The 16819-nt window shown below is 59.7% G+C and overlaps 3 protein-coding genes across 3 annotated transcripts; 2 read left to right on the top strand and 1 right to left on the bottom strand.

Moving 5' to 3' along the window:
• Positions 1-1748: 1748 nt before the first annotated feature.
• P884DRAFT_326988 (uncharacterized protein) lies at positions 1749-7230 on the top strand (the record flags this gene model as incomplete). Its single annotated transcript, XM_069445508.1, has 3 exons — positions 1749-3430; positions 3495-3699; positions 3772-7230. The coding sequence occupies exons 1-3, from the start codon at positions 2130-2132 to the stop codon at positions 7228-7230; spliced, it is 4965 nt and encodes a 1654-aa protein (XP_069301149.1). The 5' UTR covers positions 1749-2129.
• A 2143-nt stretch (positions 7231-9373) lies between these two features.
• Positions 9374-11696, top strand: P884DRAFT_274818 (uncharacterized protein; the record flags this gene model as incomplete). The annotated part of the gene is made up of 6 exons (XM_069442770.1): positions 9374-10038; positions 10213-10285; positions 10431-10893; positions 11011-11154; positions 11392-11498; positions 11607-11696. 6 exons carry the CDS (start codon positions 9374-9376, stop codon positions 11694-11696), a joined length of 1542 nt encoding a protein of 513 aa, XP_069301148.1.
• Positions 11697-12301: 605 nt separating this feature from the next.
• On the bottom strand, positions 12302-16192 carry P884DRAFT_326987 (uncharacterized protein; the record flags this gene model as incomplete). The annotated part of the gene is made up of 2 exons (XM_069445507.1): positions 15488-16192; positions 12302-15400 (listed from the first exon to the last, which is right to left on the bottom strand). Exons 1-2 carry the CDS (start codon positions 15908-15910, stop codon positions 12302-12304), a joined length of 3522 nt encoding a protein of 1173 aa, XP_069301147.1. The 5' UTR covers positions 15911-16192.
• Positions 16193-16819: the final 627 nt, after the last annotated feature.

Genomic DNA, 16819 nt, shown 5'->3' with positions numbered 1-16819 from the left:
CGACTGCGCGGTCGGTTTGTCTTAGACATCCACGACGCGTAGCGTAGATAACCGGCGATGCTCTTTGGGTGCTGGTTCCGATAGAGTTGTCGTTCGGTGCAGACCCCCTACCTGCAGTCCAATCTCGTCAGGTTGCCCCACAATAACGAATCCGGGGGCTCGGAAGAGCTCCAGGGGCGGCACGCTAACGGTCTCCGCTCGATTCAATCATGAGATTGGGCCCCGCCCTTCCTTCCTCCCATCGCTGTATGTACGGAGGAACTATCAGCTGCAAATGCAAGACCGAACTTGCATCCATAGTACATCGGTACAAGCGGAGACATCGGAGCCATTACCAAGTACATACGTGACGGATCTTGTCCCGAGCGGCCGCCGAGTCTCCAGTTTGCAATCGACCACAGGGCTTGTCGCGTGATGTGGGAGCAGATGCTTCCAAGCCTTTTTCTTTTGTTTTCTTACCTTTTTTTTTTTTTTTTTTTTTAGAAAAAGGAAAGGTAGCCCAAGCCTCAGACGCTGGAAACTGCTCCGTAAAGGCTGGCGCACGTCCATCGGTAAAGATGGCCTACGAATCGTACTACCGTTGTTTCTTGGCGGGAAGTGGCGGATTGAAGAAAGACTGCAGAGAGAGAGAGAGAGACATACCAGAGGAGTGGCGGGTATACTAGAACACCTAGAACTGCTCTTCTCAACAACACAACTTGGTCAACTGTCTTGTTGTTGCTTTTTCCACCACAGCGGTGTTTGCAAGGCGCTCACAAACAACTCAAGTGCGTACACGTCAGGCAATGTAGGTAAGTAAGGCACGCAGGCGCCAACTGTCCATGAATTGTGCAGAAAGGGCAGAACTTGAATAGCAACGGCGCGGGCGGCGATCTGCGCGATCTGTGAGATCGCAACCTCAATCCGGAAGCTGCTGAATGGACGAAAGTATGTCCCCTACCAATGGCCATGTTAGACATTACTACATAAAAACATGCCCAGCTATCCATCCCGTTTTTCCGGCTGCCCACTGCTGAGACCGAAACTGCGGCAGGCATCCCGTGGCACCTGTCTGTCCATACATACCCGCCGACAGTGGCGTAAGCGGGTCGTTTTATTTGGATCACGGAATACAAGTACGCAGTAATGTATCGATCCATATGAAGGTATTGATGAATGGCAGCCGAACAATGATGACCAACTCGCATCAGTAGGAGGCCACAATCAAGCCGGGCACCCACCGTGCTAACTGAGCGCACTCTCAGAGAGATATTCTACCTTTACATACATACAAGCACTGTACGGATTACATACGCACTATAAGGTACCTACCTTACACTCTCACTACCCGTACTGATGATTACGATAACTGTAATTGCCCCTCTGGCCTGGGATGAACCTAGGTGTAGATCCCCTAGGTGTAAAGATGGAGGCACACTCTGACTGTAGACCTGTCTCGAGGGGACAACAAAGCTCCCGTTCGAGCGCGTTGCGGCTTGACGAACTTGAGCCTGTTTTAACTCCATCTTGGTGCTTTGTGGCCTGCAAGCCTATGAACCCCCCCCCAAACCCCCGGCCCGCCCCCCCCCGGCGGGAACACTGTGTGCAGATCGCTAGCGTGCACTAGCGCATCTGGCCCCCTGCCTCCCAATTTGGGGGGCGAGGCGGGAGGGGGTCGAGTGCACGCCATCGCACAAGAATGGAGCCCAGGGTCCCGCAGCCCGGCCGAAGCCTCTGCGGTTTCTGGGGCCTGCGCCGCCGACCTCCCGAAAAGCAACCTCCCCTACCGATCTTTGATGCTTCACGGCAAGAAGCGCCGAGACGCTCAAAGCCGTGGCACATCTGTCACTTTTCTTGCCCTCCGTTGCCAATGTCAAATCTTGGTCCACGGCTCCGTCGAACCGCGGATCGAGTCGTGCCATCACTCGCTGCTTCCGCCCGAAGACCGGCCGACTTGTCGACAGCACACCATCGCTGCAGGGGTCGGGTTCGAGCGGGCACCGTCCAACCTCCATCCCATCCCCATCGCCATCGCCATCGCCATTGCCATCGCCATCAGGTAGTCTCGCCCCCGTCCTCTTAACCGACCACAACCTCCCACTCGCCACAACGACATTATACGGAATGGCGCAGTCGCTCGGCCTCTTGCGATGACCTCCCGGACCCCCTTGGGCGTCCAGCAGCGACCGCCCCAGCACAAGCTGAACGGACCGACTCTGTCGCAGCGGCCGGGCGCCGCCCACCAGCGCGCTCTTTCTCAGCAGCCGCAGCCGCAGCCGCAGCAACAGCAGCAGCAACAACAAGAACAACAACAACAACAACAACAACAACCACAACAACATCCACAACAACATCCATCGCTGTCTCCCGTACGCAAGGACACCCCATTCTACGACTTGACCTCGGCGGATCCCACCGTCGATGGCCCTTCGGCTCGCCATGGCGCCACGCGCCGCGGCGGCTCGCGCCTCAAGCTGGAGCTGTCGCACGATTCAGCCGACTCGTTGCAGCAGCACGCTGCCGTCACCGAGTCTCCGGGTGCTGCCGAGTCGTCCAAAGCCTTCACACCTTCGCGCATCATGCCCCCTACCGACTCCTCAGAACTGGGGGATATGAGCCCCCATCTCTCGGCCCATCCGCTGAGTGTCGAGATTGACGCTCCTCTACCCCTGCCTCGACGTCCGCCACCATTCGTCTCCAGCGCCCCGCGTCGCGAGATGCCGCCGCCGCCGACGAGCGCCAACCCTCCCAAGAGAGACGCCCGTCCGAAACCGTTCGCGGTAGACCCGCCGGCTGCGGCCCCGCGGTACGCAACGCGTCCTGACTCTCAGACAAAGACAGGCACGCCCAAGATTGCGTACGCTGATTTCTACCCCTGGACGGGTAACCACCCGGAAGATCACTTTTCCGACAACGTGATTCGGCACGGATACTACGACAAAGGCCTTTTCTCCACCGCCGAGACGCAGTCAGCCAAGAACATACTGTTCCCGGCCTTGAAGCACAAGACCGGCCTCACGGCGCTCTCGTCCGTCTTCACCGCCGTGCTGGGCCAGAGGAGGCATAACGGTCAGATCACGGCGCCATCCACCTTCAAGCCCCCACCCCGGGTTACCCTCACCGACACCAAGCGCGAGCTATGGTTGAAGGACCTTGCGAACCCGGCCATCTCGCTCCGCCGCCTCAGCCGAACCATACCCCACGGCATCCGCGGTAAGGTGCTTCTCGAGCAGTGCTTGAACAAACGCGTCCCCACAGACCGTGCCGTCTGGTTGATCAAGTGTGTTGGCGCGAACGAAATCAGGGCAACCAAGCGGAAGGGCGTCAGTACCCTAGTGATGGGCGGAGAGACCAGGTGGATCAAGGACTGGACCGTTTCGGTAGAGCAGTTCATCGAGAACGTCTACTTCTCATTTGGCGAGGACGACTGGAAAGCCAAGGTGCATTACACGTGAGTAGCGGGGGAAAGCCCTCTTTCCACTCGTCCCATCATCGCTAGGCTAACCTCACGGCAGAACCCGGCTGGCGGCGCACCTATACGCCGAATGCCTGCTCGACCGCGAGCACTACTCGGAATGGCTCGTTTCGAACCTCGAGAACAGCCCAGAATCCAAGCTGCCCATGTGGATGCTCATCACCCAGCTGTACTGGAAGGACCTGCTCAAGCTGAGAAAGTACGGCCGCAGGCTGGTCACTGCCCTCGTCAGCCATCATCACCTAGTACACAACCCCCCCACTCTCTTTCCCCCCTTGTGCGCCCCTACGGGAGCGCGGATGCTAACACTACTGCAGTTATATAACCACCCCGACAAAGACATACTGCTTCCGCTGCTCAAGAACCTGACCCAGTGTCTCAACACGCTGCTGCTGAGCAGTCCCGAGAACTTTGTGTCTCCATCGGCTTGGTCAAAGTACCGCGATGCCCTGAAAGCTTGCCTTCCCGCGGGGGATGAGGCCCGACACAACGCATTTGGCGCCATCAACCTCCGGAACGAACAGCTCGCTGCGGCCGCCAACAGATCTCAACCGGCTGCCCGACATATCCTCGTGCGGATGCTTGACGGGACCCTCCAGGCGCCGATGCCCAATGAGCTCCCCGCCCAGTGCTGGGGGATCTCCAAGGATAAAGACGCGCTAGCGAGGGCCTTGCTTGAGTGGTGCACTTCTCTCTATCGCCCGGGTATTGCCAAGGTCTACGTCACAAGCCGGATCCTGCAGCACTGGAGCACTACCGGTTTGGACTCGACCACCGCCGTGTTGGCCTTCCTAGAGACGGATGCCTGCGAAGAGGAGGAGCGCAAATCGCTGCTCTATCACGTCGTCTGCGAGCTGATCCGCTCCGGCCTCTTCTCCGTTTCTCGCTACATCCAATGGCTGATCGCGCGTGGAGGGGTAAGGGATCCGGACCTCGTGTCAAGGGACGGCCCGGCGGCAACCCGCCTGCTGGTTGAGGTTCCTGCCCATGCCCTTGCCCCGTCTCAGCGTAATTCCAGGGGCGAGATCCTCCGTCGTGCCTCGTTTAGCGTGGCGGAAGCGGCAGCAGACGCCGAGCTCGCCGTCAAGCACCTGAAGCATGTGCTAGGGATTCCGGTGGATCTCGCCGGGCTGAAACCCCTGTCACTCGCAAAGTTAACAAAGAGGATCGCATCTGCAGATCGAGCCCTCAAAGCCGAGCTCGGTTACTGGCTCTGGTCCACCACATTGGCCGCCCACGCCGAGGAGAAGGATGGGGACGGGGAAGGCAGCCCGGCGCTCGAGACCTCGCCCGCCAACTTTTATGTTGTTCGATCCGTGATGGAGGCAGCTGAGGACTTTTCAATGTTCGGAGATGTCCTGGAGACGCTTGCAAAGCATTCCGGCGTAGACGTCCTGGCGGCCATTGCCGACACCGTCAGTCGCCATTTTTTCGTCTTCTCCGCCCTGGGCATAACCGCGGCCTTGTTTCGCAGCCTCCATCTACGTCTCAAGGCCGCCGTCCAAGAACACGGCTTCGCACTGCGCCCGCTCTTGGCCTCGCTCGTTACACTCGCCCCGAGGATACCGGGAATGGAGGAGGCGGCCTCGCGGCTGAAGAGGGATCTGGCACTGAACGACCGCCAGAATCCCGTGGATGCCTGTTCTCCCGTGTCCGACACCGTGGTCGCTCGGCTGCAAGACGACGCTGGCGAGCTGCACGAGGAGATCGAGAAGCTCTTGGCCGGCGGTTCAAGCGTCGACCGGAACACCATGGACCGCCTTTTCCAAACCCTCGTCCAGCGCCTGCAGGCGAGTTGGTCCAAGGCGGCAGACAAACAGCGGGCCTACAGCAGCTTGCTGGGCCGTCTCCGTCTCTTCAACACGCAGCATTTCGACGGACTCATGGTCAAGTGGCTCCTGAGTCTCCGCACCCTCGCCAACCGCCCATCCATTCTCCGAATATTCCCACTGCTCGTATCGGCCGGGTGTCTGGACATGGGCGCTATCCTGGCAACAGCATCAGACATTCCGGCTGGGCAAGGCGTGCCCACTGCGCGGGTGCTCACCACGACCGGTGCGGCCGTACCTCAGGTGGTCCAGATCACATACCGGACCAGGTACATGCAGGAGGTGCTGCAGCTGCTCACCGCGCCGATCCGCCGCAGTGACCTCCTAACGGCGGATGAGGTATATCGCTTTTCCATCTTCCAAGATCAAGCGGTCAGAGAGTGCCCCAAGGAGGTCCTTGGTCTCATCTTCCTCGCGTCGGCCGAGTACTCCTACGCCAAGGCACAGAATGACCTGGAGGGCCTACCGCTGGAGTGCGAATCGGTTCAGCAGAGCCTCCTCGACTTGCTCAAGCGGCTGGTGCTGAGGGATGCCACCGGGGTGGCGAGGACGTTGGGGATGAAAAGCCCGAATTCTCAAGCCAGCGGCTGGATCGACAGCGTAACAACCAAGCTGCTGGTCCCAACGGCCGACGCTCACACGCGCATCTCGTTCGACCGGGTTCTCGAGCTCACCAACGAGTTCACCTTGCCGTTCTGCCAGGTCAAGCTCGCACTCAGCCTCAGTCCCGGCGAGCAGAGCAGCCAGGATTCCGCCGACCGGCAGCAGTCGCACGTCGAGCTCTTCGGTAACGCCATGGACAAGGCCATCAGCGCGGGTAACATCTCGTGGGTGGGCATGCTAAGTTGCCTTAGCCCAGATATCACCCAGCACCTCAAAGTCCGCGCCCAGAACCGCTTCCTCGAGCTCATGCCTTCTCTCCGCAAGCCCCCACCAACCGACGACGCCCTCGCACAGAATCTCCAGATGGCCGAGAACCTCCTCTCGGTGATCGACGCCATCATGCGCGGTAGTTCAGCCGGCGGTGCCCGTCAATCACAGCTCCCGCCCGCCGTCGTCGACAAACTCGTCGACCTGTGGGAACTCCTCGCGGCGCCGCTAGACGGTGACGGCGGCGGCGGCGGCGGCGACGGCGACGACGGCAAGAGAAGCAACGACCCGGACATGATGGAGATTGATACCGAACCCGCAGCAGCAGCAACAACAACATCGTCATCATCAACAACAACCATTGGAGCAACAGTAGCGGCCACGACTACAAACCAAAAAACAGCCGTCCTCACCCACTGGTTACCGCTGCTTCTCAACCTCGTCACCCTTCACGCGCACACGCTCGATCCGTCCAGGGCGAACAACGAAGTGCGCGCCAAGGTCCTCGTCGCCTGTGCCGGACTCATGCAGGAGCTGGATGCCCTGCCGCTACCTCCGCCTCCGCCTCGGCATTCGCATCACATGCCAGGGCCTCTCCCCGCGGACGCGGCGTCGCTGAGCAGAAGGGTGTTTGACCTGGCGTGTCTGCTGGTCGACAACCTCCCCGAGGAGGCGAGGATGATGTGCGTGAGGGCGGTCGCCGGGTGTGCCGGCGGGGATGCGAGGCTGCGGTACCTCTTCAGCTTCACCTCCTCCACGTCCGGAACGGGCGCGGCGGCGGACGGGGGGTGCGGAGACAGCGGGCTGATGCTGGCGCACCGCGAGAAGGCGGCGGGAGGCCGTTCAGCCGGGGCCGCCGGCGGTGGTGGCAACGGCGGCGGCGGCGGCGGCGCCATGTTCGGGGGCCTGCTGGGCACGCCGGCGTCGCTGTGGGGGGTGGATCGCGGCCAGGCCACCGAGCGGCTGAGCGTGTTTCAGTACCGCCGGTGGGAGATGCTGAACGAGCCGACACCGAACGTGGGGGAGAACGATACGGCGTTGAGCCTGGCGCTGTTTGAAGCCAGAAAGGTGCAGTGATTATTTCTTCTTTTTTTTGGGTTTTGGGGGGGGGGGGGAGGGACAGATTAGGAGAGGAGGATTTTAATATTTTTTCCTTTTGTCGTCTTTACTCATATGCAATTACCATCATCCATGTTGTGGGCGTGGTGTGTAGGGGAGTGATTTTGGTGTTGCTCCGTTCGGGGTTTGGTGGGGGTTTTTGGGGGGGCGGGGGTTAGTTGGGGCCAGGGCATGGGATGGATACCCGGGGATTTTGTCTTTTGTTTCTCACGTCTTTCGTCTTTTGTCTGGCAATAAGCGAGCACGATGTGTGTTGTTCCTGGCTGGGTTTTTTTTTGGGGGGTGGGGCTTTCAGGATTTCATCATCACGATATCGTCCGGTCGTTCCCTGGAGGGTCCCAGATTTCTGCCTTCATGTGTATCTTTGTCTCGCAGTCATTGGGCGGGGTAGACGGGGAGGAAAGGTCCGTCATGCGTTGTGTCTACTACCCGGAATCGTCGTTTATTACATAACCATCATGAGCAAGCACGAAACGATCACGGAGGGTTGGCGTTTGGTTTCTTCGAGTCCCGCGTTCATCATCACATCCGGAAGTATGAGCATCGATATTGGGCGGCGGCACATCTGACAACAAATTATGTGGTTACGCATCATGCAGGGGGCTAACTTGTTTGCTGTTCCGTTTCTGATGCTTGCTTATAATGGTTCAGTGTTGAGTGCGAGCGGTTGGCGGCGTGTTACTTTGGATACAATCACAAGAAAATAAAGCGTTTCGAGCAGCAACCGTCCTCCAAGAGTGACGCTGGGGTTGGCGTTGTTGGTTCGAGGTCGAAGGTTGCGTTCAGGGGCAACTGGCCCTGGTCCTCTTCTTCCCTACGAGGTGAGAGTCTCCGGAGCCCGGCGGCGAAACGGATGAACGTTTGCTGCGCTTTGCCGGGTAACACAAGGACGCCTACCGATGCCGACTCTAACAAGAGATGCTGACTGAGCAGAAGCCGAAGGAGTCAATCTTGACGCGAATCGCCTTTTCTTTATTTTTTACCCGAAGAAGTCTGGGGGGTCTCCCCCATTTTTGGAGCCCAACTTGATCTTCCCAAGCTCTGGCTAACTACGTCACTGCGTATGTAGTACTGGAACGGACGTGTACCCCATACCCCGTTCGTCTTAGGATCAAGTCTTCCCAGCATTTACTTCACAAGTCCCCTCGGCCTTCTTACTACATAGACCGCTTCATCTCCCGATTGGACAGCAGAGGGAATCTTTGCCGACCTTGATTGGCGGCACAACCCCAGTTAAGTCTCCGCATGCGAGGGACCGTTCCATCGAGGGGTAGTATGTAGTATATAGTATATAGTATATAGTATATTTTCCCCGCGTGTTTTCTTTTTGGAGAAGCTATGCGGGTTGCGGCTCCGATTCGCAGAGATCAACATCGCGGAGACGGCCATTTTCCAAGTTGAGAATAACTACCGACTTGGCGCCGTCGACCCTCCCTAATGGCCTTTTGCGGGCCAACCCCTTTTTGGCCCCGCGGGAAGAGAAGGGGGGGGGGGGGGGGATGAAAGGAAAGCAGGTCGGTTACCTTGTTCGTCGCTCGCATGACCACGAAGAGAAGCTGATCGTCAACTCACTCTGAGTAGATGCCTCTCCCGCTCGTGAATCCTTCGCCCGAGTAGCATCTGGCCCCCAACTACCCCCATTCCTCCCTCCCCTCGGTCTCGATGCAACGTTGAACAGAACAAAAGGACATGCTCAGCATCACATGTGCGTGAAGAGAGCGATGGCCGAGGCTGGAATCCGGGATTGCTGGCCATGACGTTGCACAATCCCACACACGGACGGGAGCGGGCGCGTCTCTCTCTCTCTCTCTCTCTCGCTCTCTCTCTCTATATATATATGCATGTGTGTATGTACGTATGTGTACAGACACGTATATATATATATATATATATACATATCCTCCAGGGGTTCTGCTGGTATAGACCTTGCTTCTCCGTCATTGCTCACTCTCGCTTCTCTTTCAACCGACCATTCTGTCCCATTCCCAGAGCAACTCGTTACTTAGTACCTAACCTTTTCGGGCGGGCAGATATACTCTATGGTGGGTAGGTAAGGCGGGAGAAGCGGTGTTTGGGGTAATCGATCATGTTCCACAAGATGATGGTCTCCCCCCTGGCCGTCCTCTTGGTCCTCGCCTCGGCGGCGACCAGGGCGGCGGCGTTCGAGTACTACACGTTCGACGGGCCCGGGTTTCCCTCGTGCCACAACGTGTCGAGGGTCTACAACGCCACGAGCGTGGACGACGTGGCCTCGCTGGTCAAGTCCCTGACGGCCTCCAACAACACGGCGGCGCGCGTGCGGGCGGCGGGCAAGGGCCACATGTGGTACGACACGCAGTGCAGCGACGCCCGGACGGTGCTCGTCCGCACCGAGGACCTCCACGCCATCTCGGACCTGGACCTGCCCCCCGGGGCCGAGAGCGGGTCGGTCTGGGTCGAGGCCGGCGTGACCTTCTTCCAGCTGGCCGAGTACCTGCACGAGCGGGGCGCCTCGGTCGGCTACACGCTGACCAACTGGAACATCAGCTTCGGCGGCAGCGTCGCCATGGGCGCCCACCGGTCCTCCATCCGCGAGGACAGCATGGTCGCCGCCGGCGTGCTGGCCATGGACATTGTGGACGGCGCCGGCGAGGTGAGGCGCGTCGTCAGGGACGAGAGCGACGACGAGTGGCTCGCCGCCTCGACCTCCCTCGGCCTGCTGGGCATCATCGTGAGAATCCAGCTCAAGGTGTATCCGGACACCAAGGTCTATGCCAAGCAGGAGACGTGAGTACTCAATCCTTTTTTTCTTCTCCTTACCCCCCCCTTTTCCTCCTCCTTCCCCCTCCCCCCCCCCTTCTTCACCCCTTATCCTCTACAGGACAGGGGAGGAAGAGAGGAGGTGGAGGAGGAGACGGAGGAACACGGGGCCGAGACTGATGGGGTGGCCTCTCTGTGCAGGCTCGACGAGAAGGACGTTCTGGACGGCGACGTCTATGGCTTGATCGCGCCGTATGCAACCGCCAATCTCTGGGTAAGCTGAATCTGAATCTCTTCAACCGCCGTTGTCGTTTGTCGTGGTCATCATCATCATCATCATCATTAAAGGGGCTGGCTACCCCCTATCGACCTCTCTCGCTCGACTCGACCGCTCTGTGCTGACAGAACAAAACTCGCAGTGGTGGCCGTACAAGAGAAAGTTCCACCAGCGGTACTACGACACGGTGCCGGCCAACTCGACCCCGCAGGAGGGCTTCCAGAACACCTTCTCGGTGACGGAGCTGGAGGCGGTGACGGCGCGCACCATGCTCGACAGCGGCAAGTACCTGCCGACGTCCAACATGCTGGCCGAGGAGATCTTCTTCGGCCTGTGGTCCAAGCCCAACTTCCGCGAGAAGAAGACCAACGAGGCGATCGACGAGTGGCCCGTCTACGGCTGGAACTACGACGTCCTCATCGGCGGCCTGTACCCGGACCAGAAGCCCGAGTGGGAGTACGGCCTGGCCGGCTACACACTCGAGCTGGCCTTCCCCGTCACCATGGCAAACCAGATGCTCAAGAGGGTCCGTCAGCTGTTTGACGACGAGCTCAAGAAGGGCATCGTCATGACGTCCACGTACCGGAGCGGCATCAACATCAAGTGTGAGTGGCAGTCCCCGAGTGAGACACCGAGAGACAGAAAGAGGAAAGGATGAGAGAGAGGAGTCTCCCCCCAGAAAAGAAACGAGCTGCTGACGAAGATGTTCCCCCCTCTCGCAGTCGGCAAGGCCTACTACGACCTCCTCGGCCAGGTCACGTACAACACGTCCGACGGGGCCGACTGGAGCAAGGGCGCCATCATGTTCGACTTCCCCTCGTACAGGCCCACCATCGGCGACCACAAGCGCTTCAACGAGCCGTTCTGTAAGTGATCGACGGGGCAACACCCTACCCCCCCCCCCCACTTCTGGCGTTCCGTCGACACTCGCGAGACACACACATCCTGTTCCACTCTCACTTCCTCCACTTGCCACTTGCCGTCTGGTCGACCCATGCAACCCTTTCCCTTCCCTTCCCTTCCCTTCCCTTCCCTTTTTCCGTCTCTTTCTCGAATCCAAGCAGCAAATAAAAGACTGACGATTCTCCTCCCCACACAACAAGACCACAAGCTAGCGAACACGCTCATTGACGAGTTCCCGTGCCGCCCGCACTGGACCAAGAACACGCGCGAGGTCTTTGCTCGATCCGTCAAGAACCTCGATCCCGACGTAAGTTGCTATTGTCCCCTTGCCGGCAGGCCGGTCGAACGCCAGTGATTCCTTTTTTTTTTTCCCCTTTCCTGTTCATTTCCCCGCATCTCTGACATGGAAACGTAGCATCTTCGCCGCTTCAACGCCGTCCGGAAACGCTTCGACCCTAACGGCATCTACCGGAGCGTCGTCGGAGAGATTCTGGGTTTCTATTAGAAACGGCAGGACTGGGCCTGAAATCGAGAAGGTGCAAGAGCAGTCGGGTCGGGTTATTAAAGCAGGAAGAAAGGAGGATACTTGAAAATGCAGTGTTGTAGACAAAGATGTCAAAGATCGCGGGGATAGGGGGAAGGGGGGGAAAGGGATGTTCGCGGAGACGTCCCGTTGAGAGATGCCGAGCTTCCGTAAGATTGAGAGACGCTGCCGGCATAGCAGCCATGAGAGCAATGACATATCAGCATCTCCAGCGGACTAGTATTTTGAGCTTCGACCACCACCAATAATACCAGAAAACATCAGAAGATGCCGATTTCGATCCTTAGTGGGGTGGCGAGTGTCCAACTTACAAACACCACCTCCCTGTCCATGCACGCTGCTCCTGACTCCATGCCCGTCCCTCCTGACGCCAGAGTCGAGAGTGAATTACAACCAACGATGATGCCAACCCCCAGCAAAGACAACCCATGTTCAAACCAAGGGGAGAAAAACGGAGGGAGTAAAGAAAAAAGGAAGAGGAGAAAAAGAAGCACGGCCATCCGTCCCCCCCCCCCCCACTATCCCGTCCCCAACCATAGTCCGCGCGCAGGGAGCTTCGACAGCGCCTAGCCGTCAAACTCGACCCCGACGACCTTGCTCGGACCGGCCTCGACGTCGGCGCTCGTCCCCGCACCGCCCCCGTTATTCCTCTCGCCGCCGTCGGCCGTCGTCCCGCCGACTCCGCCCGCTCCGCCCGGCAGAAGCGCCTCATCGCTCGCCTCGGCATCCGCACCCGTCAGCAGGTCCCGATCCGAGCTCCTCACGCTCCGGCGCTCCGGGTCCCCGCGGTACGCGCCACCGCCGCCGCCGCCGCCGGTCCCGCTCTTGCCGCTGCGGGTCGACGCCCGGTCGAACCCGCCGTCGTCGTCCTCGTCGTCGTCCTCGTCGTCGCCACCCCGCTGCGCCTGCTGCGCCTGCCCTTGTTGTGCCTGCCCCTGCCCCTGCTGCGGCTGGCCGGACAGCGCGTTCTTTTCCAGCTCTTTCTGCGCCTCCTCCATGCGCCGCCGGACCTCGGCCGCGACGCGCATGCCGTCCGTCACGATGTTGTCCAGCACGCCGCGCAGGCCGCGCCCGGCCCCCCCGGCTGCGCTGGCCGCGCGCCCGGTCCCGATGCCCAGGCTGGAGAAGGTGGTTAGGGACGAGGCGCTCGTGGGCGTGGTCTGCAGGCCCTCGATGATGTGGAAGGAGGCGGGGAAGGAAATCTCGAAGAAGTGTTCCAGGAGCTCGTCGGCGAGGACGACCATGCGGAAGGTAGGCAGAGTGATGTGGAGGGGGTTGGAAGGGTCCAGGGCTATGTTAGCCTTCTCGGATTGGGCTTTGGAGACGCGCCGGCGAGCGTCCGGGTCCTGTTGGTCTGGGGGCAGGCTCGTCGAGTTGAGCTGGAGCGCCGGTGGCGCATTATCAGCCTTCTTGGCGGCCGTTTTCGGGCTGCCGGCGGGAGAATCCATAGCGAGGAGGTCGTCCTCGTCCTCGTCGTCGTCATCGCCAATGGCGAATGCGTCGGGATTTGCCAGCTCCTCATCGGCGGCTTCGTCCTGCCGAGTTGACTCGAGCCGTTGTTGCACCTCCTGCACCGCGCCATCCTTATTTCTCGGATGGTCCGGATCGGCATACTCGAAGCATCTCCGTATGAAGGCACTAACACTGCCGAGAAATCGTTCGCTCACGGGCTGGCCGGCAACGACCCCCTGGGCGCCGTTGATGCTGTCGCCACCGAGCGCCACGGTTGAGGCCGACGGGCTCGGCGTGCCTTCCAGCCCGCGGCGAGAGAGGAAGAGGAGGGCCTCCGACATGCGCAGGATGCCTTCGCGGTCGACCTTGCCGTCGCCGTCATCGTCGTAGAGCTCGAAAAAGTAGTTGATGGCCCCCATGATGTCGCGCTTCCCCTTGATCCGGGCCAGCCCGGAGACGACTTTCTGCAGGGTGAGGGCCGAGGACGAGTCGGTGTCCCACTTCCGGAACAGCCTCTGGACGAACTCGTGGTCTGCCGGCTCGGGCCCCGCCCCCCATGGCGACAGCAGCGCATCGGAGCGCCTGAAGCTGCCGTAGAAACCACCCTTGTCCTTCTCGGAGAACGCGTCCCGCTGGGGCGTGGTTGGCGAGTCCGAGATGGCCCATTTACACATGCCGGCCAGAAACTCGCGGAAGGCGTCGTAGTCCATGAGGCTCGTGCTCGGGCCGAGACCGACGCGCCCCTTCTCGATGCCGTGGCTGCCCGCGCTAGCGGCTTCTGGGATGCGCGACCGGCTGTTTTTGGCACGCCTTGCCTGCTCCTGCTTGATGATGCGGTCGCGCTGCTGTCGCTCGTACAGGATGCCGTAGAAGCGGTCGTATAGCGCGCCTAGCTCATCGTTGCTGAGCAGCTTACTATCCGGCCCCAGGTTCCTGATGGCTGTGCGCTTGGCAAAGTTCTCGATGTTGCTCAGGACCGCATCCTTGTTCTTCAAGCGGAGGTCGGTGATGGTGCTGTGAGTGATGCCCGAGAACTCCTTGAAAGCCACGACCATGAGCTCCTGGAACTTTGTGACGGCCCTCAGCTTCGGATTCTCCGACTTTGGATGCGCGGACTCATCCAGGCGGGAAAAGTAGGACTTGAGGACCGAAATGAAGGCACCGTCGTCGGAGGCGTCCAGCAGCTCCTCCCCGTTGATCCGGAGAATGGCCAAGCCGATTTGGAATAGTACCTTGGGGCCCTCGACAAAGAAGACGTCGAGGACTCGGAAGGCAAACACCAGGGGCATTGAGTTGATGTAGAGCGAGAGGAACCAGGGAAGCGAGACGACAGACAGCTGGACGTCGCTCTTAACGAGGTGGTCCCACAAGACGGGCATTGTCTTCTCCACCAGGGATTCAAACACCTTCTGGTCGAGGAGGGTGCCGTACATGGTAGTCGAGTAGTACCCGGGCACCAGCCTCTCGCATAGGGCCGAGAGGAGGAAGAAGGCCTGGGCCTCCGACATGTAGATGAGCAGTGCGGCAACGACGATGTTCATAGCCTGGCAGTAGCCGACGTCGGCGTTCAGCCAGCTGTAGGCCGTGAGGACCCGGCGGAGACGGCCGATGCCCTCTTCGCTCTGAAAACCCGGGTACTCGGGCAGGCTGCGGTTGAGGTCCTTCTCGATCTCGTCGATGGCCAGCGACTCCTGCCCGGAGAACTTGGCCAGCGTGTCGGCGTAGAGCGTCGGGTTCTCCAACCTGAGATAGAGGGAGCCCGAGGTCAGCTCCCAGATCTCGCCCCTTAGCCTGTTTGGCAGGCCGACCCTGATGAGCTTGTGGAAGGTAGGCTGGCGGATCAGCGTGGCGTTGCGGCCGTTGTCTCTCAGATATTCGGCCCATAACCTCATCTTGGCTCGGTCGCGCAGCTTCTTCGGGTCGCCGGGGTATTTGAAGAGCATGCCCAGGCCGGCGTCTGGCGGCGTCGCATTCTTCTTGTCGTCGGGCCGGAGGAGGTATTCCGAGTAGCACTCGGCCGTGACCTTCTTCAGCTTGGCCACATTTCCCACATTAGCCCGCAAACCCTTCTTGAGGCCGTCACAGAACCGCTCGCAGGCTTGCCGGCTGCCGGCAAGCTGCAACGTCACGCGCTGCTCCCTCAGGTCCTTCTTGTCCTTTTCCTTGGCCGCTTCTTGGCTTATGCCATTCCACGTGGTTATTGAGAGGGCAAACTAGGGAAGCGAATTCGTCAGCCTCCACCTGCACAGCTGCGAGGAGCAGGTGCTGTTGTGTGTTTGTTGTTTGCTTTTCTGTCTTACCTGGAAGTTGGGACTGTGTAACCGTTCTACCCTCCGGATCGAGCAGAGGGGGAAGGTGAAGCCATTGCCGCTCGGCCCGCCGCCGTGCGTCTGTCCCGTGAATATCGAAGAGGTGCTGGCGGTGGCCGACTGCAGGAAGCTCGAGGGGGTGGTCGAGAAGGAGAGGTAGGCCTCGGAGAGGTGGAGCTTGCCGGCGTACTGGTATCCTCGGTCCCGGTCTCTGTCTCCTTGCGCAGCGTTGGTGGGCGGGATGGTGAGCTCGGCGTTGATCTCGTAGAGCGGGTGCTGGGACGAGGGGAGCCGAAACTGGTTCTGAAACAGCGACGCCTTGGACGGGTTCTTGTCGGACTCGGTGAGGTTCAAGCCCTGCACGGGTTCCAACAGCTGCTGCGCCTTTTGAACGAAGCTCGAGAAATTCAACATCCTGTGTCTGCTGATTCACGGACGCTCTCTGTCTCTGGTCGCAGCCCCCGGCGGCGGGGTATCGGAGGGGAGGGACCGGGAGAGGGACTCGGATGCTTCGGGCAGTCGGCGCGTGCTCAACGAGTGAAGGTCTAGTTAGGCGCCTAAATCTTTGGCAACGACTCGCTGTTATCGTGTCAAATCCCAGCTTCTTCTCTTTTTGTCTCTCTCTCGATCTTTTTCTCTTCCCCCCCTTTTTCTTTCCTTCCCTGTTCCCCTTCGTGCGGCTGATAGATGGTTGATGGGCGGCCACAAACAGGTGCCGATGGGGACCAGAGACCAGAACGGATGTGTTGTGCCCACAAGGCAGCAGCGGGCAGCGCTGCCGGCACCAAACAGCACCAGTGCCAGCCTGCCGCCGCCAAATGTGGAGCCCCGCTGTCTAGACCCCAGCTCCCGCGCTCCAAGCTGTCATAGCTGTCACAGCGCATGGCAGCACCTCGAGGGCAACTCTGGAACCCACTCTTCATTCTCGGTCACTCTCACCTACCGCGCTCCAACTAGGAGTACGGTAAGATAGCGCCCCACCCGCTTGTGGATGGGCGGTCTTGCGGCACCCTCGCCGCTGGCACCTCGAGGAGTCTCGTAGTGTACTGTTAGTGGTAAGAGACCAATCATTAGTGTCTCCATCAGGTCGCTAAGTTGCATCACCATTCATCATGAAACCCTGTACTAACCAGCTACACGAGCAACACCCATTGGAAACTGTTGAACTTAGCCACTGAGCCTGGCTGGGATGCGATGGAGCTAGGTAAGGTACTTATTGGAACACAGAGATGCCAGGTGCCAAACATGCTTGTTACAAGTATTAGAAGGCGAGCAATAGGGAAGGTGCTTAGACCCGCCAGGAGAAAGTGGGAAGAACGTCAC

The sequence above is a fragment of the Thermothelomyces heterothallicus genome (genome assembly GCF_042370625.1).
Source record: "Thermothelomyces heterothallicus CBS 202.75 unplaced genomic scaffold P884_scaffold_2, whole genome shotgun sequence".
Lineage (NCBI taxonomy): Eukaryota > Fungi > Ascomycota > Sordariomycetes > Sordariales > Chaetomiaceae > Thermothelomyces > Thermothelomyces heterothallicus.
The sequence above is the reverse complement of the archived record's forward strand: the minus strand, read 5'-3'. Positions and strand labels throughout refer to the sequence as shown.